We start from the raw sequence: 26,236 nt of genomic DNA, 5'->3' as shown, positions 1-26,236 counted from the left end.
AAGTTTCCCCCCACATCCAGTAAAGGATGGAGATTCTCCTTAGTCCTCCTTTTTGTGTTGATGTATTTATAGAAACGTTTTTTGTTATCTTTAACGACAGTAGCCAGATTGAGCTCCAGATGAGCTTTGGCCTTCCTAATTTTGTCCCTGCACAGCCTCGCTACTTCTTTAAAGTCCTCCTTAGTGGCCTGCCCACTTTTCCAAAGCTTATAAACCCTCTTTTTCCTCCTAAGATCAAGCCACAATTCTCTGTTGAGCCAGGCCAGTCTTCTTCCCCGCCAGCTCGTCTTTGGGCACGTGGGGACAGACCGTTCCTGCGCCATTAAGACTTCCCTCTTGAAGAGCACCCAGCCTTCCTGGACTCCTCTGCCCTTCAGAACCGCCTCCCAAGGGACTCCACCAACCAGTGTCCTGAGCAGCTCAAAGTCAGCCCTCCGAAAGTCCAATACAGCGGTTTTAGTGGTCCCCTTCCTGGCCTCGCCAAGAATAGTGAACTCCACCATTGCGTGGTCTCTCTGCCCAAGACAGCTCCCAACAATCACGTCCTCCACCAGTCCTCCTCTGTTTGTGAAGAGAAGGTCTAGTGGGGCACCACCCCTGGTAGGCTCACTAACCAGCTGCATCAGGAAGCTATCTTCCACGCTCTCCAGAAACCTCCTAGACTGCTTTCTCAGGGCTGTGTTGTGCTTCCATGATATGTCAGGGAAGTTGAAGTCCCCCACGAGTACAAGAGCTGGCGATTTTGCAACTTCTGTCAGCTGCCTGTAGAATTCCTCATCCATCTCCTCATCCTGGTTCGGCGGTCTATAGCAGACCCTGACCAGGACACTAGCCTTGTTGTCCCTGCCGATCCTAACCCAAAGGGACTCGACCTTGTCATTCCCAACCTCGAGTTCTACAACCTCGAAAGACTCTCTAATATAGAGAGCCACACCACCACCCCTTCTGTGCTGCCTGTCCCTTCTATAGAGCTTATAGCCAGGCATTGCAGCACTCCAGTCATGAGACTGGTCCCACCACGTCTCCGTGATGGCAACCAAGTCGTAGCCTGCCTGCCGCACGATGGCTTCCAGCTCCTCCTGTTTGTTACCCATGCTGCGTGCATTGCTGTAGATGCACTTCAGCTGGGCCATTGCCTTATCCTCCGGCCTTGCCATTGTTCCCCCTGGCACAGCCCCAACAATCCTAGCCTCAGCCCCATCCCCCTTCCTACCTAGTTTAAAGCCCTCTCAATGAGCCCTGCCAGCTCCTGGCCCAGGATCCTTTTTCCCCTAAAAGATAGGGACCCGTCTGTGGCCATCAGGCCAGGTGCTGAGTAAAGTGCCCCATGATCGAAAAACCCAAGATTTCTGCGTTGGCACCAGTCCCGGAGCCACGTGTTTAACAGGTGGGCTTTCTGTGTCCTCTCTGAACCCCTCCCTGCCACCGTAGGAATGGACAAAAACACCACCTGCACTACCGCTCCATCCACTAACCGACCCAGTCCCCTAAAGTCCCTTTTGATAGCCTTGAGGCTTCTCTCTTCGATGTTATCACTGCCCGCCTGGACTATCAAAAGTGGGTAATAGTCAGAGGGGCGTACCAGGTTAGGAAGCTTCCTGGCAACGTCCCTGACCCTGGCCCCAGGGAGACAGCAGACTTCCCTACGGGTAGGGTCAGGCCGACAAATAGGGCCCTCTGTTCCCCTACGAATAGAGTCTCCAACAACAATCACCCTCCTGTCTTTCTTGGTGGAGGCAGTCCTGAGGCACGGAGTTGACCTCCTCACCCCAGGCATCCTCCTGGGAAAATTTGCTACCTCTTCTTCACACACCGGCCTCTCAATCTCCAGGGCCTCAAACCTGTTGCGTAAGGGCACCTGGGAAGGTGGGGCCGGAAGGGGAGGGCGTCGCCTGCGATGTCGAGCAGGGACCTGTTTCCATTCCTCCTCAGCTCCCAGATCCCCTCCCTCTGCCCGACGGGGACAGGGCAGGCGGTCCGCCCCCATTTGAGGAGTCTCACCTCGGCACCTCCCCTTGAGGCCCTGCAGGGAGTTACTCCAGAAGTCTATCTCTCGCTCACACTCCCTGATGGCCCTCAACCTCTCCACCTCCTCCTTGAGCTCCGCCACCATGTGGACCAGGTCATCCACCTGCTCGCACCTCACGCACGCAGTTTCTCTGCCTCCCGCCGATGGCAGCAACAGGCTCAAACATGTCTTTAAGGCTCAAACAATGTCAATGAGACATTGCAAGACATTCCAGAATGACTGAATCACAAATTGGTTGGAGTTGGAAAAAGTCTCTCCCCATATTACTTGTTCCCTTTAAGCACTGGAAGGCAAGAAGGTTCCCCCCAGAATCTTCTCTTCTCTAGGCTCAACAAACCCAGCAGGCTCAGCTTGCCTTCACAGGAGAGGTGTTCCACTCCACTGATTATTGCTGTGGCTCTGCTCTGGTCCCACTCTCTAAGTCCTATGTCCAAAATCTTATGTGTCTATTGTGCTGGGGCCCCGGAGCTGGATGCAGAACTCCAGGTGGGGTCTCACAAGAGCAGAGAAGAGAGGAAGAATCACCTCCCTCAACCTGCTGGTCACTCTGCTTTTGATGCATCCCAGGATACTGTAGTCTTTTGGGGCTGCAAGTGGACATTCCTGACTCATGTTGAGCTTCTCTTCAACCAGCACCCTCAGGTCCTTCTCATTAGGGCTACTCTCAATCCATTCTTTCTGGCCTGTGTTTGTGCTTGGGATTGCCCTAACCATTATGTGGGGAACAGACTGGTGTATCTAACCCAGCTCCAACCCCCTGCCACAGGTCTTTCCTTTTCCATCAATAGAGAGATGACGTTTTCTGTAAGGGCACCTCAGGCTTTGGGGGAAGACTCTTCTTCCCTTGTCGTTGCCACGTTCCATCCTCTGGCGATATTGGCCCCCCTCCCTTCTGTGAGTGCAGTGAGGGAGTTTTGGGTTGTTTGGCTGTGGGCTGTGGGTTCCCTGCAGACTGTGCAGAATCCAGCTTTCCAACTCCTCATCAACCTCCTTGCTGCTACGCAGCCTTCTCCCTGCCTCCTGCAGCTCGGCCCCCTGCTGCAGGAAGTCCTCCAGCTGGGTGCACCTTTGTCAGGCAGTTCTGCTGCCTGTCCCTGCCCTAGGGGAAAGGCCTGGGCACTTCCAGCAGCCTGAGGTCTGCACGGCAGTCTCACTCCTCGGCAGCTCTGTCTGGGTGGAGACATCAGCCACTGCTGGGGCAGATGGTGCTGGTGACCCATCTGGACCTGCAGCCTCTGCCTGGAGATGAGTGGCTACCGTTCTGCCTTGAGGATCAGTGGGGTGCATGCCCTCAGGCTGTGCAGGCCTGGGTGTGGGGTGCAGGTGTACCTGGTGCCTCCCACCCTTTGCTGGATGGCCCTCTCTCACTGGGTGCCCTCCGTGCACCTCCTGGGTCAATGGCTGCACCAACAACAGCACCAGCCAGACCTGCTCCGTTTCCCCACATTGTTGGCCATGCTCCTGGTCACTGGCACTCGTGGGGGTGGGGATTGGTTGCCATCAATGCCCATGCTTTATCAGCCACTCTGGTGAGAGCTGCAAGCTCTAGTCAGGTCTCTGCGCTCCCCTGGAATTGTCCTTGCTCAGGAAACCCTTGTAGGCTGTGATCTGCCACTGCTCTGGAGAAAGTGACTGCCTGGAGCTGATCACCTCAGATGATTACAGAGTAATGCTGGACACAGGTCCAGCACAGACTGGGAGACAAGTGGCTAGAGAGCAGCTCAGCAGAAAGGGCTCTCAAGGTGCTGCTTGACAGCAGGCTCAACATCAGCCAGCAGGGTGCCCTGGCAGCCAAGAGGGCAAAAACCATCTTGGGATGCATTAAGCACAGCACAGAGAGATGGTCAAAAGAGGTGAGTTTTCAGCTATATTGAGCATTGGTGCAGCCTCCACTTAAATCATGTATGCAATTCCGGTGTTCACAATAAAAGAAAGATGTGGAGCTGAAAGCATCCAGAGGAGGACAGTAAAGGTGGGCTGGAAGGCATGTCCTGTGAGGAGAGCCTGAGGACACTTGGGTTGTCTAGTCTGGAGAAAAGAAGGCTGAGGGGTGACCTCATTACTCTTGACAACTTCCAGAGAAGGAGAAGTGGAGAGGGAGGTGACGATCTTTTCTCCCTGGTAACCGACAGGATGTGTGGGAATGACAACAAAGCTACACAAGGAGAGGTTCACACTGGAGATAGGAAACCTTTCACTTCTGTGAGGGTGGTCAAACACAGGAACAGGCTTCCTAGAGACCTGGTTGATGCCTCAGGCCTGCCAGTGTCAGAGAGGCATTTAGACAATGCTCTCATATATAGTCTCTGACTTCCGGGTTAGCCCTCAAGAGATTGGTCACTTGTACCGGATACCCTTTGAAGGTCCATTCAAACTGAACTATTCTGTTCTATTTGGTTCAATTTGTTTTGATCCATTTAAATTCTATTCTATAAAACTATACAGCCCCTAGCCTGTGTCACAGTAGGGCAGTTGTCCACCTCAGAAGCAGAAATGGGGTTTTGTCCTTGCTGGACATCATGGAGTTTCAATTGGCCTATCCCTCCAACACTGTTATTATTGGAAAAGGGAATACTGTGGGGGATTGTATTGAATCCAGGTAAATGAGACCCACTCCTCTCCTTTCACACACAGATGTGGTCATTTCATCCTAGGAAATATTGCGGGTGGTCAGGTATGGTCTACCCTCACTTTCAGTCACTTTCTTATCAATACTCCAAGCAATGAGATCCAAGAGGATATGCTCTGGGAAAGACTCCTCAACCAAAGTAATACTAAGCAAGCTTTAGCTCCCCAGCTCATCTCGTGGACCTTCTTGAAATCTGCATGCAACTTTTGCAGAGGAATGTTTTATGGCAATGAGCTTTTCTGCCTTTCAGGGCTACTGACAATGAGATCTCCACTAACAGCCTCCTGAACAGGCCCAGAAATGCTGCTTTGAGGTCTGGCACCTAAGTCCTCTATCTCCTTCCTTATGTCCCTCAGCTCTGACATCAGGCCAAGATGTTTCTTTTCCTTTTGGGAAGCCTGGTAACAAATTTCCAAAACTCCAAGTGTGCAAAGGCTTTGTTTGAAGCCAGAGACATGCTGGAGTGGACAGCAGTTGGGAACGTACAGTTGAAATGGGATGTCAACAGAGAGAGCAAACCCTGCTGTCCCCAAGGACAGAGAATCAGAACTGGGACACCCTGGACAGGCCTGGCAGGAAACAGATTTGCTGCCAGGTGTGTCTCTACAGCCCCTGAAGGCCTCTGGCAGAGGTGAAGCTGATCTCCAGGAACAACCAGGTGCTGCTGACAGGCACTTTGTGAAAACTGTTGGCTTGTTCAATGACATCAAGAGGCTGAATAAAAGTGGAGGGAGGGAGCAAACTGTCTGCAATTGCTGCCTTGGTTTTCTGCCATGCGTTTGCTCTGGATGGGGATGGCTTTCCTTCCCAGGACCAGTGCTGGCCCTTCCAGCCACAGGTAGTTTTGTGTGAGAGTCTTGACATCTGATGTAGCGCTACAGGCCCGGTATTTGGCCATAACAAAATCAAGAACCTTCCCTGAATTGGCTTAGGCAATGTGGAGATGTCCATGAGGCCACTGCCATTATGGTCACTAATGGAGATGTTGTAAACAGAGTTGATGGAGAAGACAGAAAGTTAGCTCTCCCTGTGCTACATGACTCCATATCGTCAAGTGAAAGCAGTGTAGGTTGCTCAGAGAATACTAATGGACACTAAAAAGATTCAGTGGTGCTAAATGTAGGCATCTGCTCTCATTTCTGTTAGCCCAAGAAAATCTCCCTGCACTTAAAAATGATGCTTCTGGATGCTCCCTGGCTCCCACAATTAATCCATCAGAGCATGCAGTTACCTGCATCTGTCTCTGGCCACCTCTGGAAAATCAGCTCCCTCCTGGCCTCTGTCTCCATTCAATGTGCTGGGAGCTGAGGCAAGCAGATTACATGCAGATGCCTGGTTTGTGCCCAGGCAAGAGGAATCCTGTGGGCTTGTGTAAGGCATGGGAGGGAGCTGAACCGCCTTCTAGCTTCTGGACTGCAAAGAATGAGATGTCTTGGTTGACTAAGCTGAAACCCTTTCCTCACCAGGGGGAAGAAAAATCTCTCCAGGTCCTTGCATGGATGACCTGCCTGAAACCAGGACATGGAAAGGTGATTCTGTGTCATTCCCCATATTGTTCATCTGACAATGCATAATGACAGTGCTGGAAATGAGTTTCCTTGCCCAGTGGGAGGAAGGAACATCAGGGATTGCTTCACTTTCAAAGTCAATTCCCTTGGAGGTCCAGGGACACCTCCAGGGAGGCTGAAGGGGTAGAGACAGGGAGGCCTTGGGATGGAGCTGTGCTGCTGAGCTGGGCCAGGCTCGGGGGCCAAAGGGGATCTGCTGGCAATTAGGCAGCGCTGTAGAGAGACAGCTCTGCCCAGGAGCAGCTCCTCTGCATAGCACAGCAGGGCTGGGGGCACTGCCTGCAGGGGACAAAGGCGTCTGAGAGAAGGGAGGGAGATATTAACGGCAGTGTGGAGGCACTGTAAAAAAAAAAAAAAAAAAAGGCAGTGTAAAGGCAGTGCTGAGAGCTCACTGTGGGAGAAATCTTCACAGCTCTAACATGGTAAGTGTCTGTGTGAGGGCAGGTAATGCAATATCCTACAGGGTTCTTCTATAGCTGCCACTTCCCATGCAGGCTTCTCTACCACGGCTGGCTTCTCTAGTACAGAGGACAGGGATATTCCCTGGAATACTGATTACCTGACAAAACTGTCAGAAGGACAGGACATGAGGCTTCCTAATCACCAGGCTGGCTACAGGCTGTGCAGCCAGGGTGCAGGCAGGGGTGGCCAGGGCTGTGGTGCAGAGCAGGGTCCCTGCTGTGCTCCAGGGGCTGTGTGCCAGGGCAGGGCCTCTGCCGCCTGCCAGGCTCAGCACTCAGCCTGCCCGGGGAGCTGCCCAGGGTGTTGCGGGGAGAAGCTGTGGGTGGAAGGAGCCCCCACAGCAGGGCAGGGCAGAGCAGGGGCAGGATGCTCACAGCACCACAGCACCCCCAGACCATATCAGAGGGGACTCTTCAGACAGAAGATCAAGTCTGTGGCTGCCTGATGTGGTCTGGGCTTTCCTAACGCTGTGCTTTCAGGTTTCTTTGGTTCATCAGGATAGGAATGGAAACAGAGCTGTACAGAGTACAGAAGATTTGGAGTTTCTGTCACCTCAATTTTTATGAGGAACCTCAAAAAGTGCCTTCAGCACCCTCAGACCTTCATAATGCAGCAGCATCACCTTCCCAGTTTCATCAGGGCTTGTGTGACCTGCTCTTCAGCACCTGCACACACTGAGAGGGTTCAGGACAGAGCTGAGCAGACAGCAGATGGGATGGGGTGTGTGAGCACTGGCAGGGCACAGACATGGGAACAGAAATAGAGCTCCTGGAGGGGACTCCTGCAGGCAGCAGAAATGGGCAGGGAGAAAGGGAATTGAAAAAGGAAACCCTGCTGCAGTGGATACATGGGCACCTCCCTGCTATCCCCTGCAGTGCAGGTTCCGTCCCTGAGCAACCCCCCTCAGCTCTCCTCTCCCACTGAGCAGAGCCTCTGCCCTCTGGGCTGGGGGATTCTGGGCAGGAGCTGCCTGTTGGATAGACAGAGCCCCAGAATAAAGAAGGTCTGCCTCTCCTGTCATGTGCCCTGTCCCACTGCCTGGCAAAGGGCTGAGAGCCACTGCTCTGCCGTGGTGCTGCCTGGCAGGCAGCAGGCACGGCTGGGAGGGTGACCCCTTTCTGCTTGCTCATCTCTCCCTCCCCTCTCTCGGTCATGCTGCTTTTCCGTCCACCTCTCTGTATTGTTTGTTCTCTTGCACTGGAGGTCTTGCATATGTAAGTAATTTGGGACAGCAGGCTGGGGGGTCAGCAGAGGAGCAGATGCTGGCACTCAGGCAGAGAATTGTGTTCCTTACAGTGCACTCACCCAGCACAGGGCAGAGTGCCAGCTGGGGAGAGGGAAATATGCTACCCTGAGAAGGGAAGAATGGAAGTTAGTGCGCAGGAGCTCCATGAGAAACAGAGTGGATTTTGCTCAGATACCCTGTCTTGATTGTGCATTTTCCTCCATGGACAGGCAACCATGCCCTGAGGCATTTAATGTCCAACAGCACCTTCCCAACAGAGTTCCTCCTCCTGCCATTCGCAGACACACACGAGCTGCAGCTCCTGCACTTCGGGCTCTTCCTTGGCATCTACTTGGCTGCCCTCCTGGGCAACGGCCTCATCCTCACAGCCATAGCCTGTGACCACCGCCTCCACACCCCCATGTACTTCTTCCTCCTCAACCTCGCCCTCCTCGACCTGGGCACTATTACCACCACTGTTCCCAAAGCCATGGCCAATTCCCTGTGGGACACCAGGAACATCTCCTACTCAGGATGTATTGCCCAGGTCTTTTTCTTTCTGTTCATGATTGGAGGAGAGTATTGTCTTCTCACCATCATGGCCTATGACCGCTACGTTGCCATCTGCAAACCCCTGCACTACGGGACAATAATGAACAGCAGAACTTGTGTCAACATGGCAGCAGCTGCCTGGGGCAGTGGCTTTCTCAATGGCATGGTGCACACTGCCAGTATGTTTTCCCTCCCCCTCTGCCAAGGCAATGCCCTGGACCAATTCTTCTGTGAAATTCCCCAGATCCTCAAGCTCTCCTGCTCAGATGTCTACCTCAGGGAAGTTGGGCTTGTTCTGATTAGTCTCTCTTTAGCTTCAGGGTGTTTTATTTTTATTCTTTTCTCCTACGTGCAGATCATCAGATCAGTGCTGAGGATACCATCCAAGCAGGGACAGCACAAAGCTTTTTCCACGTGCTTCCCTCACCTGGCTGTAGTCTCCATCTTTTCCAGCACTGCCTTATTTGCCTACCTGAAGCCCCCTTCCATCTCCTCCCCATCCCTGAACCTGGGTGTGACAGTGCTGTACTCAGTGGTGCCTCCAGCAGTGAACCCCATCATCTACAGCATGAGGAACCAGGAGCTCAAGGATGCACTGAAGAAGCTGAGTCAATCAGTAGTCCTTCAGCAGCAGTAAGCTGCACATGTCTCTTCACAAGGGATTTCCGATTCATCTCAGGAAACTGCTGGTCTTTGTGCTTTTTTTCTGTGATAATCTTTTTCTGTGATAATTATCTGCCTTCACTCCACTTCTGCAGAGTGGCCTAAACCCACTCTTTTTGACCCAGAGGCCCTTGTATCTGTATCTATTGTTAAGGTATAGCTGGCTACCCCTGTCAGGTCTCTTTAATAAAAGGGTGTTTCCTCAGTGCTGGTGCCTGGTCGTTGGGTTATTCTTCCAATGTTGTGGTCAGGAACAGGATGAAGAAATTGTTTTATTATCAGGTGGAGGTCATTGCTCTATGAAGTTGCTATCCATGGCTCTATGTCCAGGTGGAGGCCAGTGAGGAGTAGTGTCCTTCAGGACCTGTCTTGGGACCAGCACTGTTTAATATTTTTATCAGAAGACGTAGACAGTGGGATCAAGTGCACCCTCAGCAACTTTGCCAATGACACCAAGCTGAGTGGTGCTGTTGATACAACAAAAGGAAGGGATGATATCTGTTTGGACCTGAGCAAGTTTGAGAAGTGGGCCCATGTGAATCTAAAGAGGTTCAACAAGTCCAAGTGCAAGGCGCTGCACCTGGGCCAGGGCAGTCCCAGACATGAGGACAGACTGGGAGAAGAACTCCTTGAGAGCAGCCCTGCTGAGAAGGACTTGTGGGTTCTGTTGGACAAAAAGTTTGACATGAGGCAGCAGTGCATACTTGCAGCCCAGAAGCCAACTGCACCCCAGGCTCCATCAACAGAGGAGTGTCCAGCAGGATGAGGGAGGTGATTGTGTCCCTCTGCTCTGCCCTTGTGAGGCCTCATTTGGAGTGTAGGGTCCCCAACACGAAAAGAAAGTTGATCTGTTAGAGTGGGTCCAGAGGAGGTTCACATAGCTGATTAGAGGACTGGAGCACATCTCCAGTGAAGAAAGGCTGAGAGAGCTGGGGCTGTTCAGCCTGAAGAAAAGAAGGGTCCTGGGAGACCTCAATGCAGCTTTTCAGTGCTTAAAAGAGTCTTATTGTGGTGGTTTTACCATGCTGGGCAGCTAAACCCCACAACCGCTCTCTCACTCCCCCTCCTTTAGATGAGGAGGGGGAGAAGTAAAGCAAAGAACAACTCACGGGTTGAGATAAGGATAATTTAATTAAAGGGAAATAATTATAATAATTAAATAAAGACTACCATGAACTAAACAATTTAAATAAGGGGAAATAAAAAGGGAAAGGGAAAAAGGGAGGGGGAAAGGGAGAAAAAAAAAAAAAAAAGGAGGAAAACAAACAAATAAAACAAATGAAGGCTATGTGGAAGTGCAGAGGAAAGAAATTACTCTCTACTTCCCACAAATGAGCGATGATTGACCACGTCCTTGAAGCAAGGCCTCAACGCACGCAGCCGGTGTTCGAGAGGAGGACCGACGTTTCCCAACGAGAGCCCACCCCTCCCCTCTTCTTCCTGTTTTTACCTTTTATTGCTGAGTGTGACATCACATGGTATGGAATATCCCTTTGATTGGTTTAGGTCAGCTGCCCTAGTGATGTTTCTCTCCTCACTTTTTGCCCACCCCCTAGGAGGGTTAGAGAAAGGCCCAATGCTGTGCCACTGCTGCTCAGCAGTAGACACAACACTGGTGTGATAACACTGCTGTTCCAGCTACAAGTACAGAGTACAGCACTGTATGTGCTGCTGCAGGGAAAGTTAACATTCCAGCCAGACCCAGTACAGAAGGGAGATCCTTTCTCTTTACACATTGCTCAGGGCTCTTTCCGGGACAGTATGAGATGGGGATGTGCATTGCCAAGTTCAGGACAGTGGTATGACCTCTGCCTGGTTCATGGTTGGGTGTCAGGAGGCAATGAGGCCCTGGCACTTTAGCGATAAGCTGTCTCCTCATAGGCCACAGTGACACTGACAACAGCCATAGCCATGGACACAAAGAACTTGGTCTTCTTTGGACTTTCATCCTTGCCACAGCCCTTGTTCCATTCCACCCCATGCAGTCCTTGGGACACTCACACCTGCACCTCTTTCCCTGCTGGCTGTAGACCCTCTTCCATGCGGTGTCTCACCGGATCTGAGATGAGTCTGGTAATTGAGGTTTTCTTGGTGGCCGTGCTCCTCGTAAGGCAGCTCTGTAGGAATCTGGCCTGGTTCATGGTGAGCAGACACCACTGCTCATATGGCATCCATGGTGGTGCCCAGGCCCTCCTCTTCCTCCTGGGCACTGCTCACTCAGCAGGGTCATGGTCTGCCCTGATGTGTGGGGCTCCTCTTCCTCTGGTGCAGGACTAGACTCTTCTCCTTGTAAATGTCAAGAGATTACTGTAGATTCATGCAGTTTCTCAAGGCTCCCCCACACTGACGCTCCATTCTGTCAGCTGTTAATGTCTGCAGGCAGACGGTTCAACCTTTGTGTGATTGTGCTATCTCTGAAAAGACAGCAGCATCAGGAGTTGCAGGCAAGTTTGGATAATACAGGAGTAACCAGCTGAATGGAATTGCAGCACAGAATCAAAGAAGGGTAGGGAATTGCAGGCTGCCAGGTTCCACCTTTTCTGTGGTTCCTTCTCCTGTGTGCTGTCATTTTGTCCAGAGCTGTGTCCTAAATGTTATGATACTGTTCAGGGTCAAAATTAGAAGTGGCAATGCCCAGAAGGAGCTCAATTACTGACCTATTACTGTCAAAGACAATCAAAACTGTTTATAGAAATACTTTAAAGGAAGATTAAGGAAAATCTTCATCCTTTATTGTAGGTGGGATAAACATAGTGACAAGAGATGAGGCAAAGGCTAAGGTACTTAATGCCTTCTTTCCCTCAGTCTTTAGCAGCAGCACCAGTTGTTCTCCTGATACTCAGCCCCCAGAACTGGTGGACTGGGACATGGAGAGGACAAGAGGGGGACGCTTTTCCCCACTTGTTAACTCTCCCTTTCTCCTTCATTTCCCCCTTCTCTTCCAGGATACTGCCAATAGCTCTGCAAAGCTTTGAATATCCTTGGGATGGTCAAAACAGCATGTTCGTATTGTTATGTCTCATGAATATGTTTCAGCTTTTGTTTAACGTCAGACAATTATTTAAGAATGCCATCCAGAGATCTGTCCAGAGGCAGGAGAGTTTGGAGTGGAAGGGATTGAGGGAGGATATGGGCAGGTACCTGTAGCAGTGAACACCTCCAATGCTTTGGAAATTCACCCCTGAACAAATGCAGAATCCAAAAAATCTAGAGAAACCCTTGAAAAAGTGGTGTGATTACGACGGCCATTCCAAAGAGACACAAATCAACATGCTGGGAGTTAACCTCTGCTTACGGAGACTCAATCAATGCCACTCCAACCCCTGTGTTATGCCCTGCAACCACTCCAACACATTCCAAAGGTCCTGCAGCCACTCCAACTACTGTGACAGTTGATTTGGGTTCATGAAGATTGATGAACAACTGGTGATCATTACTACCACAATAGTGCACCTGAGGCATTATTGCACTAACCGAGACTCCCTCATTCCATCCATAATGTAAGTCATCAACCGGAGAGCCAAGGAGTGATCAGCAAGACTCACTCACACTTTAATAGTCCCATATGGCCAGGGTGAAAGTATAATGGTAAGTCGAGACTAATGGTAGACTACTGTGGCCTGAATGCCGTCTCTCCACCACTGGGTGCTGCCATGCTGGACATGCCAGAACTGCAATACGAACTGGAGTCAAAGGCAGCCAAGTGGTATGCCACAATGGATATCACGAATGCATTTTTTATCTAGCCCTTTGACAACAGTGTGAAGGCCACAGTTTGCTTTCACTTCAGGGGTGTCCAATACACCTAGAAATGACTGTCCCAGGGGTGGATACACAGCCCTGCCATTTGCCATGGACTGATCCAGACTGTTCTGGAACAGGGGGAAGCTTCTGAATACCTGCAGTCCATTGATGGCATCACTGAGTGGGGTAACACAGCACAAGTATTTCAGAAAGAAAATAGTTCAAATCCTTTTGAAAGATGATTTTGTTGTAAACAAAGGTAAGGTCAAGAGGCCTGCAGAGCAGATCCTGCTGCAGGCTGGCCAGGGTCAGGAGACAGCTGCCTGGGGATAGGCTGGGTATTAGTCAATGAGTGTTGAGCAAGTGCCTTGAGAATCACTTGGTTTGTACATTCTGTAATAGTAATAAAAATATTTATTATTATTGATCATAAAATATATAATTATCATCATTATTATTATTATTTTCTCTTTCTTTTCTGTCTTATTAAACTGTCTTTATCTCAACACACAAGCTTTTCGCAGCATCACATTTAGGTTGGAAAAGACCTCCAAGATCACCTAGTCCAACCTCTGACCTAACACTAACAAGTCCTCCACTAAGCCATATCACTAAGTTCAACATCAAAATGTCTTTTAAAGACCTCCACGGATGGTGACTCCACCACCTCCCTGGGCAGCACATTCCAATGCCTATCAGCCCTTTCAGTAAAACAGTTTTTCCTAATATCTAACCTAAACCTCATCTGGTGCAATTTTTACTCATTCCCCCTCATCCTATCACCAGGCGTGTGGGAGAACAGACCAACTCCCACCTCTCTACAGCCTCCTTTAAGGTACCTATAGACAGATATAAGGTCACCCCTGAACCTCCTCCAGGCTAAACAACCACAGCTCCCTCAGCCATTCCTCATAAGACTTGTTCTTCAGACCCCTCACCAGCTTCATCACCCTTCTCTGGACTCGCTCAAGCACCTCGATGTCCTTCTTGTAGCGAGGGGTCCAAAACTGAACACAGTACTGAAGGTGTGGCCTCACCAGAGCCACTTCCCTAGTGCTGCTGGCCACACTGTTTCTGATACAAGCCAGGATGCTGTTGGCCTTCCTGGCCACCTGAGCACACTGCTGGCTCATATTCAGCCGACTATCAACCAATACTCCCAGGTCCTTCTCCGCCTGGCAGCTTTCCAACCACTCATCTCCCAGCCTATAGATCTGCTTGGGGTTGTTGTGCCCCAGGTGCAGGACCCGGCACTTGGCCTTGTTGAACTTCATGCAGCTGGCCTCAGCCCATCGGTGCAGCCTATCCAGATCCTCTTGTAGAGCCTTCCCACCCTCAAGCAGATCAACACATGCATCTAACCTGGCGTCATCTGCAAACTTACTGAGGGCACACTCTATCCCCTCATCCAGGTCATTGATAAAAATGGCCCTAGTCCTGAGCCCTGGGGGACTCCACTAGTGACCGGCCTCCAACTGGATTTAACTCCATTCACCATGACTCTTTGGGCTTGGCTACCCAGAAAATTTTTAACCCAATGAAGCATATGGCAGTCCAAGCCATGAGCAGCCAGTTTCTTCAGGAGAATGTTGTAGGAAATGGTGTCAAAAGATTTACTGAAGTCAAGGTAGACCACAGCCACAGCCTTTCCCTCACCCTCTAAGCACATCACTTTGTCATAGAAGGAGATCAGGTTCATCAAGCAAGACCTGCCTTTCATAAATCCATGCTGACTGGCCCTAATCGCCTGGTTGCTCTGTAAGTACCATGTGATGACACTTAAGATAATGTAGTCCCTGATCCTCCCTGGCACTGAACTCAAACTAACAGGCCTATAGTTTCCCCAGTCTACCCTCCAGCCCTTCTTGTAGATGGGCATCACGTTTGCTAGCCACCAGTCATCTGGGACTTTCCTGGATAGCCAGGGCTGCTGATAAATTATTGAGAGTGGCTTAGTCAGCTCTTCTGCCAGTTGGATATTAGGTTGGATATTAGGAAAAAGTTCTTTACTGAAAGGGTTGTTAGGCATTGGAATGGGCTGACTGGGGAAGTAGTGGAGTCGACATCCCTGGATGTGTTTAAAAAACGTTTCAATTTAGAGCTTAGTGATATGGTTTAGTGGAGGACTTGTTAGTGTTAGGTCAGAGGTTGGACTTGGTGATCTTGGAGGTCTCTTCCAACCTAGATGCTTCTGTGATTCTGTGAATCCCAACTCCTGTGGGCTTGTGTGAGGCATGGGAGACAGCTGAGCCCCCTCCTAGCTTCTGGACTGCAAAGAATGAGATGCCTTGCTTGATTCAGCTGAAACTCTTCCCTCAGGAGGGGGAATGGAGATCCCTCCCTGTCCTTGGATGGGTGTCCTGCCTAAAACCAGGGCACAGAAAGGTGATTCCTGGACCTCATACTTTTCCTGTATGAGGAATGACAGTGCTGGAAAAGTTTCTTTAAGTTATAGAGGGAAGGAGCATCAGGGATTGCTTCAGTCTGTTTCAAAGTCGATTCCCCTTGAGGCCCAGGGACATGTCAAGAGCTCCCTGTGCTGCTGAGCTGGGCTGGGCTCCTGGGCCCAAGGGGAGCTCCTGGCAAGTGGGAAGTACTGCAGAGAGACAGCTCTGCCCAGGAGAAGCTCTTCTGCACAGCGCAGCAGGGCTGGGGGCACTGCATGAAGGGTACAAGGGTGGCTGAGAGAAGGGAGGGACATGTTAAAGGCAGTGTGTGTGTGGGGGGAGGATGCTGAGAGCTCACTGTGGAAGAAATCTTCAGAGCCCTGAACAGGGTAAGTCTCTGGCTTCAGGGCAACGCAGCTGTTGTTCCTGGTGCCATCTCCAAATTTGCTGGCAAATCTCACAGCCTATGGGAGCTTTCAGGAGGACTATCAGAGTTTCTTTGGATAGGAGAAGAATGACAAGCTCCAGAGCAGGGTATTACTTTTCAAAGCTGTCACAGGGATAGGGGATGATGGTTTCTTCTTTTGGGGACAGCTGCAGGCTGCACAGCTGGGGTGCAGGCAGGGGTGTCCAGGGCTGTGGTGCAGAGCAGGGTCCCAGCTGTGCCCCAAAGGCTGTGTGCCCGGGCAGGGCCTCTGCCGCCTGCCAGGCTCAGCACTCAGCCTTCCCAGGGAACTGCCCAGGACACTGCGGGGAGAACCTGTCACTTTAAGGAGCCCCCCAAGCAAGGCAGAGCAGGGTCCTGCTGGTGCCCAGAGGCTGCTTGCTGGGGCAGGCTGCTCACAGTTCCATAGCACCCTTAGGGGCATCTTTGGGGAACATTCTTGACAGGGAAAATGAAAATCTGCAGTATCTGAATGGAAGGCAATCTCTGGGTTTTCTGGTCTCGCTTTCCTACTTTGAAGGGCAACCAGAGGGATGATAATGGAGTTGTCAGGTTTGTGTCAGAGACTGAAGCTCACAGACCATTACACTGATCTGTAGGTCTTTGAGAAAGCTCACAATTTCACTCCACACCCTTTAGCCTATGGGCAGCACCAACACCACCTTCACTGTTTCTTGAAAGACTATTGGATGTCCTGTTCAGCACCCGCAAACAGGGAAATGTCTCTGGCCAGTGGGCACCAGAGATCCGTCTCTGGTACACTTTACTAGATACTGTAAAGCAGTATGGATTCCTCCTGAAAACACATAAATATGCCTCATCACCAAGGCATGCTTGGACAGAAAAAATACAGAGCTCACAGGGAAGAGGCAGTGAGACTTTTTGAGGAGGTTTCAGTGGTACATGGTGAAAGTTTTCTTCAGAGAAGTCTCTCTAATATGTCTCTCTTTTCCTCCAAAGGACAGGCAACCAGGCCCTGAGGAAGCAAATGTCCAACAGCAGCTTCCCCACAGAATTCCTCCTCCTGGCATTCGCAGACACACGCGAGTTACAGCTCCTGCACTTCGGGCTCTTCCTGGGCATCTACCTGGCTGCCCTCCTGGGCAACGGCCTCATCCTCACAGCCATAGCCTGTGACCACCACCTCCACACCCCCATGTACTTCTTCCTCCTCAAACTTGCCCTCATCGACCTGGGCACTATTACCACCACTGTTCCCAAAGCCATGGCCAACTCCCTGTGGGACACCAGGACCATTTCCTATACAGGCTGTGCCACCCAGGTCTTTTTACTGTCTTTATCACAGCGGAATTTTACCTACTCACTATCATGGCCTATGACCGCTATGTTGCCATCTGCAAACCCCTACACTACAGGACAATAATGGACAGCAGTACTTGTGTCATCACTGCAGCAGCTGCCTGGGGCATTACTTTTGTCTATGCTGTGTTGCACACTGCCAATACCTTTTCCCTCCCCCCTCTGCCAAGGCAATGCCCTGGACCAGTTCTTCTGTGAGATTCCCCAGATCCTCAAGCTCTCCTGCTCACATGCCTACCTCAGAGAAGCTGGGCTTCTTATGCTTAGTGTATTAATAGCATTTGGGTGTTTTGTTTTCCTTGTGCTGTCCTACGTGCAGATCTTCAGGGCTGTGCTGAGGATGTGCGCAGAGCAGGGCCAGCACAAAGCCTTTTCCACATGCCTCCCTCACCTTGCCGTGGTCTCCCTATTCATCAGCACTGCCTTTTTTGCCTACTTGAAGCCCCCTTTCACATCTTCCTCCTGTCTTAATCTTCTGCTGGCAGTTCTGTACTCGGTGGTGCCTCCAGCAGTGAATCCCCTCATCTACAGCATGAGGAACAAGGAGGTGAAAGAAGCAGTATGGAAAGTGATGACTGGATGCTTTTCAGAAGCAATATACTACCTATCTTCTGCAGATCACTCATAACATAACACATTACTGGCCCAGATGTTATTTTTTCTCTCTTTATTGATTTATTTATATATTATTTTTTCTTTTTTTTTTTTTCTTTACATTCCTTGTGATAAAGTTATTAACAAAGAAATATGATTGTTCGTCACCTTCCATTTCAGTATCTACTTGTTTCATGTGACTCAGAGACTTGGTGTAAAGAAGGATCCAGGCTCTCTGAATCTTTTAATAAGAGGAACGTCCCTACAGTGACTTGTTCTCCTGATATCCTTCTTTTGAGACCACTGTGGAGCTGCAGGGACACTTGGTTGTGTGCAGACATTGAGGGAGAAAGGGTCCTGGCACAGCAGCAATGCCTGGGAGGCAGACAGCTTGGCCTTTCCCGAGCTGTTCTCCTTCACGTCCCTTCTAAACCCTTGTGTTGCTGTGAGGACTGATAGCTCTTGTCGCTTGCTCACCATGCTGATGTGTTGCAGCCCGGTGTCTACAGGCAGGGACAGGCCAGGGGCACTTCTCTAGAACAGCTGGCTCCATACCAGCATCTCCAGCATAAAAGGGGATCTTCTCAGGGCAGTGCCTGAAGGCTCAGCTCTTCTCCCAAAGGTGCAGTCATGGATATTACTAAGGAATAGACTTGTGCGATTCTCCTTTCTTTGTTTCTCTGTGGGCACGTGAGGGTGAGATCAGAGTCCCAGGATGAGCATTAAGGTAGTGATGGATGATTCTGCTCTTGCTTGTTGGTTTCCAGCACCCATAGAGATTGCTGGGCTGGGAAGAGGACAGGGAGATGTGGAGAGCTGGGGAGGGGATAGGCTGGGCTGGCCTCTGGGCAGAGACAGAGAGGACCAGCAGAACAGGGGACAGCCTGGCAGATGCTGCCCCAGGGCACTGGTCCCAGAGCAGTTCCTCGCAACCACCTTTCCCAGCTCTAGGTTCTAGCCACAGAGTAGAGCGAGACAACCACTTCCCTTGAGCGTCTGGCAATGTTTTTCTTGATGCACCCAAGGATACAGTTGGCCCTCCTGGCAGCCAAAGGACACTGCTGGCTCTTGGTCAAATTGCTGTTGATCAAAATCCCCAGATCCCTTTCTGTGGGGCTGTTTTCCAGCATCTTGTCCCCAGGTTGGTACATATAACCAGAGTTGCCCCTTCCCATGTGCAGAATCTGACACTTGCTCTTCTTAAACTTCATGTGGTTGATGATTGTCCAGCTCTCTAAATTGTCCAGATCTCTCTGCAAGGCCTCACCATCCTCAATAGAGTCAACAGCTCCACTCAGTTTGGTGTCATCCCTGAACATGCTCAAAAACCTTCAAGTCCTTCATCCAAATCATTTACGAAAAAAATGAAGAGGACTGGTTCTAAAATGAAGTCCTGTGGAACCCCACTAGTGACTGGCCACCAGCCTGATATAACCTCATTTACAAGAACCTTCTGGGCCTGACCCATTGGCCAATTGTTCACCCATCTTATTACACTTTTCTCTAACTGTATTCTGGTCATTTTGTCCAGAAGGTTACTGTGAGAGACAGTATTGAAATTTTTACTGAAATCCAGGAAGATTACATTGACTGGATTCGTTTAGTCAATTAGCTTGGTGACCTTGTGGAAAGGGAAATTAGGTTTATTAGTTATGACCTTCCCCTAGTGAACCCATATTGGCTCTGACCAATGACTTCATTGTCCTTTATGTGTTTTTCAATAGCTCCCAGAACAATCTTCTCCACAATTTTACCAGGCACTGAAGTGAGAACCTGAGGGATTGTTCAGGGCATCCCCTGCACCCGGTGCTTCTGGGTGGGCTGGGAAGAGGCCTCCTGAGCACAACAGCTCCTTGTAGCTCTATGGATGCTGGCTGTGAGGTCATTTGTGTCCCAACACCTGGCTGGCCAACAGCAGGGAGGCAGAGCCTCTGAGGTCATAAAGGCCGTCAGAAAGCTGCCTCCAACAGGGTGACACATTTGGGGAAGTCAGGGGAAAGCTAGGGGAATAAAGTTGGGAGATTCTGGTCAGAGAAGAGGGTCTTGGCTAAGAGAAAGGAAAGATTTGGAAGAGGTGAGAGGGGTTCAGGTAAGGCTGATGCTCCTAAAGCACTCTGGGAAAACATTCATGTTAGGCCATGTACATATTCCTAATCAGCAAATGTTGCTCTAACCAGACAAAGTTGAAAAGCCCCTATCCATTATGTTTTAAAAGTTGTGATGGTCTAGTGAATTTCCCACTGATTGGGAAACAGAGATTAGGATGTCATGTGGGACTATGTCACGGACCTTAAAAAGTCCAAGTAGGTGATATTGGTCAGTCTTCCCTTGTCCAGTGATTCAGTCATTCCTTCATAGAAGGCAAACAGATTGGTCAGGCATGCTTTCCCAATGTTGAAACCATGCTAGCTGTCCCAGATCACCTCCTTGTCCTGCATGTGCCTTAACATTGCCTCCAGGAGGAGGCAAAAAGAAACAAACAAACAAAATGAGCTTCCCAAGGGATCACTTAACAAATCTCACATCCCATACGCTGTGGGACTTTCCCTTTCCTAACAGAGAACTTGTGAAACCAGACAAAAGAGCTTTATTTATTTCTCCCCCTCTCCTTTTCTTCTTGATGATGTGGAATTAAACCTCTTGAATGTCCTTCCTGATATTCATACCTAAAGTACACCAAGGAATTCATTCACTACTTGCAATTGGCAGGCAGATTTTCAGCCATTTCCAAGAAAGCAGCATCCATCACATGTAATGACTTCTCAGGAAAACAAACACCATTACTCTGAACATGCCCCCTCCTCCTTCTTTCCCCACTGCTCTAATTGATGTGCATGACATCCTATGGCACAGAATATCCCTGTGGTCAGTTCAGGTCAGCTGTCCTCACTGGGTCCTCTCCCAATTCCATGTGCACCCTCAGCCTCCTCCCTGGCAGGGCAGCATGTGACAGGTTCCCCTTGAAATCTCTCACGGGGAAAGGGTGGATCACACTGGAAACCAAGATTAGTGTGGCAAGGAATCTGAGTTTGACCACAAGTCAACCACTTTCTCTTACAGATAGAGTGACTGGAGAAAAAGGTGCTGGAGTAGCTTTTCCCCACCTGAGCTATGGTTCAGAATTACCTCCTGTCACATCAGCCCTCCATTAAGCAACAGTTAAAACAGGTGAGTGCAAACAGGCACTCCCTGATCATGTCTCGGACCCTGCATCCCAGGCTCTGGGGAGTACCAGAAATGTACATTCTGGGAGGTACCAGAAGAGCAGTCATAATGGAAAATTCCAAAATTGCCTTATCAGAACCATGGCCAGGATGAAAAATACTAGTGAACAATCAGTTGTGATACTATTGTAATGCTACAATACTAATGAACAGCAGTGGTGATGGCCCATGCTCCCGCAGGAGGGGGCAGTTTGTGACTTTTGCACATGGAAGGCTACTCCATTTTAGTGCAGCTCTCCACTCCATGGACCCCAGAGTATCAGACTGCTTTGAGGCTTCATTCTGTGGGCCCAGCTGAGCCATAGGTCCTTGGAAAAGACAGCATAAGACACCCCTTTGCCGACTGCCCCCTGGCATGCAGCGGCCAAGATGGCATCAGGCTCATCTTCTTGGCCACTCCCCACTGTCCCCATTGCACCAACACCCTCTGAATTGCTCCAGAACCTGTGAGGAAGTGGTGGCAAGGCCTCCTTCTTCCTGGTGGTGTCTTTGGCTCTTCTTTGGCAAGAGACACTGGAGAGCAGCCCCATGCAAAGGCACCTGGGGCTTTTGTTCCACCACAAGTTGAACCAGAGTCAATTGTTCTGAACCCTGCCATCAGAGTGGTTCCAAAGAATGTATCAACATGTAATATAATAGAATATATCAAAGAATACCATATACTAATATGGTGATAGGCTGATAGGCACATATATGTGTGTATATATATATATATATATATATATACATCTATAAATATCTGTTGTTGTTTTTTATGATGTTCTCTGCCCTTGTTCTCTGGACACCCTAGCAGATGCTGCCCCAAGGGCGGTGGTCCCAGAGAAGCCCTTCACACCCACCATTCCCAGCACTGGGCAGTGCGGTTGACATGCAGGAGGAAAGGGATATTATCTGGAGGGATCGTGACAGGCTTGAGAGATAGGCCTGTGCAAGCCTCATGAAGTTCAACAAGGGCAAGTGCAAGGTCCTGCACCTGGCTCAGGGCAATCCCAAACATTAGTGCTGAGTAGGCGATGAGCGGATTGAGAGCAGCGCTATGGAGAAGGGCTTGGGAGTACTAGTAGATGAAAAGCTTGACATGAGCCAGCAACATGCACTTACAGCCCGGAAAGCCAACCATATCCTGGACTGCATCAAAAGCAGCGTAACCAGCAGGTTGAAGGATGTGAATCTCTCCCTCTACTCTGCTCTCAAAAGACCCCACCTGGAGTACTGCATCCATCTGTGTGGCCCAGGCACAACACACTCATTAGACTTAGGACCTAGGACTTCAACTTGGTCCAGAGGACATCCACAGAAATGATCAGAGGGCTGGAACAATGCTCCCATGAAGAGAGGCTGAGAGAGTTGGGCTTGTCTGGCCTAGAGTAGAGAGTCATAGGATCACAGAGTCAGAAACGTTGGAAAAGACCTCCAAATCATCTGGTCCAACTGTCTCCCTACCACCAATATTACCCACTAAACCATGTCCCTAAGTACCACATCCAAAATTTTCTAACAGCCTCCCCCCCCCCCCCTCCCTCTGGGATAGTGACTCTACCACCTCCCTGGGCAATCAGTTCCAATGCCTAACCAGTCTGTCTGAGAAGAAATTTCTCCTAATTTCCATCTTGAACCTCTCCTGGAGCAACTTGAGTCCATTCCCTATTGTCCTATTGCAAGCTATCTGCAAGAAGAGACTGACCCCCAGCTCCCCACACCTGACTTTCAGGTAGTGGTTGAGAGCAGTAAGGTCTCCCCTGAGCCTCCTCTTCTCCAGACTAAACAACGCCACTTCACTCAGCTGCTCCTCATAGCATTTGTGTTCCAGTCCCTTCACCAGCTTTGTAGTCCAAAGTTCTGCAGGAAACCATAGTCCGGTTTTTGAATAAGAGGGCTTACAATAAACATGGAGAGAGACTGTTTCCAGCTCCAACTAATTTGTGATTCAGTCATTCTGGAATGTCTTACAGAGTTTCTGAGAACTTTTCTGTAGTATCCTTGCACCAACTGTGTTTCAGGTTCCCATTGGGAAGAATCTCATTTTGAGAATTACCTCACTCACCAAGCACCCTTGATGAGCAGAAATTACAAACACCAACCTTCAGAGGCCTCAAAACACAGGACTGTCACACACTCTAACTCCATAGTCCATCCCCTTTTTCCTTGAGTCAGAATGAAGCTCTGGAGGTGTCCACTACCATCATCTTCTCTGACCAGTGATAGCTCTATAGGTAGATCAGGTTAGTCAGTGCTTTCTGCAGCTGGGTACTGAAAATCTCTGGGCCCATGACCCAGTGCTGATCCACTGTCTTGGTGTCTGTTCCCCCAGTATAGCTACTGATGGCAGCAGAAGAATGGAGCTGGTCAGATTTCAAAGATCAGCTCCCCCTGGGCACAGTGGAATGGCTGTCCCCTGTGGTAGTGTGGCCATGGGGGTCAACAAGACCCATGGTTGGTGATAACATTGGACTGAGACCATGAGGAATGTAAAGTGTTTAGAAGGAACAAAGAAGTGTCATTCAGGAGACACCTTGCTGTCTCAGACTGCTTGTTCTCCAGCTGTTAAGACATGGAAGTTGCTGGGTGTTTGCTGTTGCCAGGCAAAGTTGTTGGCCGATGAATAGTGGAAAAGTACTGCTGTAGAGCAAATGGTATAAGAAGGGAGTCTTGTCCTCAATAAGAGAGTTCAATTCATGTTATCAATAGGAGAGCTGAAGTTATGTCATCAATAAAGGAGAAGCAGTTACTGGTCCTTAAAGAACCCTGGTGTCCATGTGGTCATTATGCCAAAGTCCCCATGCTCCCCATAAGTACATACCCACGCTGACAGTGCTGCTGTGCAGAGCAAATGGGCTATGGTGCTGTGGGGTGAATCTGCGTGGCTGTGCTAGTCAGGGTGGGAAGCAGACAGCCAGGATCACTGGGCTGGACCAGGGAGAGGTACTTCACAAAGGGGGAAATGAATCAGTCCCCAGCTCCCCTTCCCTCTGCCTGCTGGGTGCCACTCTTTTCTCTGAGACTGCAGTCACAGAATTCCTGTGAATACCTGGCTTTAGTTCTTTCCCTGTGGCTGAGCACACAGTGGGAGACCTCTCACATTCATGGGGGCTGCAGTCACTGCCCACGCCAGGCTCTGCTGTCCCTGGAGGTGTCCTGGGCTCTGCAGGCAGTTCCAGATTCCCCTCCTGAAGGACATCACCTATGGGTCACATGTGGAAACGGCCCTGGCTATGTAATACAGTGACCATTCCCTGTCTCTGCTGTGAGCAGACACCCATGTGTGAATCTTAAATCTAGCCCTAGGTCTCTGTCAGGTCACAATGTGACAATGATAATTCCCTCCTGAACAGAAGCAAGAGCAGACCCTTCTGGGGAGCAATGCTTTGGGCCTTTTCTCGGCACTTGTTAGGGAAGGAAAGCCCAGTCTTCAGAAAGTGCACTGGGGTAATTCCATTTTCTTAGAGATGCTATGAGAGAGTCTTCACTGACTCACTTACAGTGTTAAATGCACATATGGGCCTCCATATGGGACAGAACTGGTTCATTCATTTATAGAAGTGGGGGGAATAAAAATATTTATGTAGAATGCAAAGGGCAAAAACAGACATAATGACAAAAAAGAAAAAAAGTATATAATAGTAATTAGAATGACCAAAACAGAAGCCTGGACAGGGATGTATAGAGATTCATCAATGGAGAGTGAAGGGATCTTTATGAGTACCATAAAACCTCCCCAAAACGAGTTTACTAACTGCATTCTTGAGATCCTTATTCCTCATGCTGTAGATGAGGGGGTTCACTACTGGAGGCACCACCGAGTACAGAACCGCCAGCAAATGATCAAGGAAAGGGGAAGAGATGGAGGAGGGCTTCAGGTAGGCAAATGTGGCAGTACTAAGAAACAGGCAGACAACAGCCAGGTGAGGGAGGCACGTGGAAAAAGCTTTGTGCCGGCCATGCTGTGAGGGGATCCTCAGCACAGCCCTGAAGATCTGCACATAGGACAGCACAAGGAAAAGAAAACAAACAAATAATAAACAGGCACTAACTACAAGAAGTCCAACTTCCTGGAGGTAGGCATCTGAGCAGGAGAGCTTGAGGATCTGGGGAATTTCACAGAAGAACTGGTCCAGGGCATTGCCTTGGCAGAGGGGAAGGGAAAAGGTATTGGCAGTGTGCAGCACAGCATAGAGAATAGTACTGCCCCAGGCAGCTGCTGCCATGTTGACACAAGTTCTGCTGTCCATTATTGTCCCATAGTGTAGGGGTTTGCAGATGGCAATGTAGCGGTCATAGGCCATGAGGGTAAGGAGAGAAAACTCTGCTGTGAGAAAGACAACAAACATAAAGACCTGGGTGGCACAACCTGCATAGGAAATGGCCCTGGTGTCCCACAGGGAATTGGCCATGGCTTTGGGAACAGTGATGGAGATGGAGCCCAGGTCGATGAGGGCGAGGTTGAAGAGAAAGAAGTACATGGGGGTGTGGAGGCGGTGGTCGCAGGCTATGGCTGTGAGGATGAGGCCGTTGCCCAGGAGGGCAGCCAGGTAGATGCCCAGGAAGAGCCCGAAGTGCAGGAGCTGCAGCTCGTGTGTGTCTGCGAATGGCAGGAGGAGGAATTCTGTGGGGAAGCTGCTGTTGGACATTTGCTGCCTCTGGGCATGGTTGCCTGTCCATGGAGGGAAAAACAGAGAAAAGTTAGGCTAACTTCCCTGAGCAACCCACCTGCTTCTCTAAAAGAAATCACTGTCCCCAGAGACGAATGAGAAATGTGTGAGCTCATTCTCCTACCCTCCCAACTCAATGACACCATCCCTATCATTTTAAAATGAAGCTTGGGCAGTTTTTTCCCAAGAAGACACCCTCAGGGCAAGGCCTTGCCAGTCCATGTCAGAACTTACATCCACCTGCACCCCAGACAAAGAGAGTGGGAGAACCACACACAGGTTTAGAAATAAGAAAGAACGTTGCAGTGGTCCAACCTGCTGACAGACAGGCAGATGGGCATGCAGGGAAGCCTTTAGCTTACCAAGCTTGCATGCCACCTAGAGAAGTGACACTGCAGGGCAAGTACTCATATAATTCTGATAACTGCGTATCGCCTTGCAGGAAACAGGTTCCTCTCCTCTTCTGGAGGTCCAGCTGAGGAGGAGGTGGCTCATGCCCTAAAGCCCCTGAGGGCAGAGGCTGTGCTGGGTGGCAGGGGAGAGCAGGGGGTTGCTGCAGAGAAGGTGCCTGCACTGCAGGCCTGTCAGGGAGTGCCTGAATCCCCTCTCCCTTGGAGTTTCAGGCAGTTCCCTCTCTTCTCCCTGCCCCTGCCTCAATCTGTCCCTGCTGGGGTCTTCTTCCCTGTCCCCATATCTCCTCCATGCCATTGCTCACAGACCCATCCCATCCACAGTGTACTCACAT

At 50.1% G+C, this 26,236-nt stretch overlaps 2 protein-coding genes and 1 pseudogene across 3 annotated transcripts; 2 read left to right on the top strand and 1 right to left on the bottom strand.

Moving 5' to 3' along the window:
- Positions 1–8,166: 8,166 nt before the first annotated feature.
- Positions 8,167–9,102, top strand: LOC309891073 (olfactory receptor 14C36-like; the record flags this gene model as incomplete). Its single annotated transcript, XM_082785458.1, has 1 exon — positions 8,167–9,102. One exon carries the CDS (start codon positions 8,167–8,169, stop codon positions 9,100–9,102), a length of 936 nt encoding a protein of 311 aa, XP_082641584.1.
- A 7,590-nt stretch (positions 9,103–16,692) lies between these two features.
- On the top strand, positions 16,693–17,652 carry LOC309891072 (olfactory receptor 14A16-like; annotated as a pseudogene). Its single transcript has one exon. The product of its transcript is annotated as an olfactory receptor 14A16-like (transcript).
- Positions 17,653–19,567: 1,915 nt separating this feature from the next.
- Positions 19,568–25,470, bottom strand: LOC309891071 (olfactory receptor 14A16-like; the record flags this gene model as incomplete). The annotated part of the gene is made up of 2 exons (XM_082785457.1): positions 19,568–19,618; positions 24,640–25,470. 2 exons carry the CDS (start codon positions 25,468–25,470, stop codon positions 19,568–19,570), a joined length of 882 nt encoding a protein of 293 aa, XP_082641583.1.
- Between the last annotated feature and the right edge of the window lie 766 nt (positions 25,471–26,236).

This window comes from Aythya marila, assembly GCF_965140915.1.
Source record: "Aythya marila genome assembly, contig: HAP1_HAP1_SCAFFOLD_154, whole genome shotgun sequence".
NCBI lineage: Eukaryota > Metazoa > Chordata > Aves > Anseriformes > Anatidae > Aythya > Aythya marila.
The sequence above is the reverse complement of the archived record's forward strand: the minus strand, read 5'-3'. Positions and strand labels throughout refer to the sequence as shown.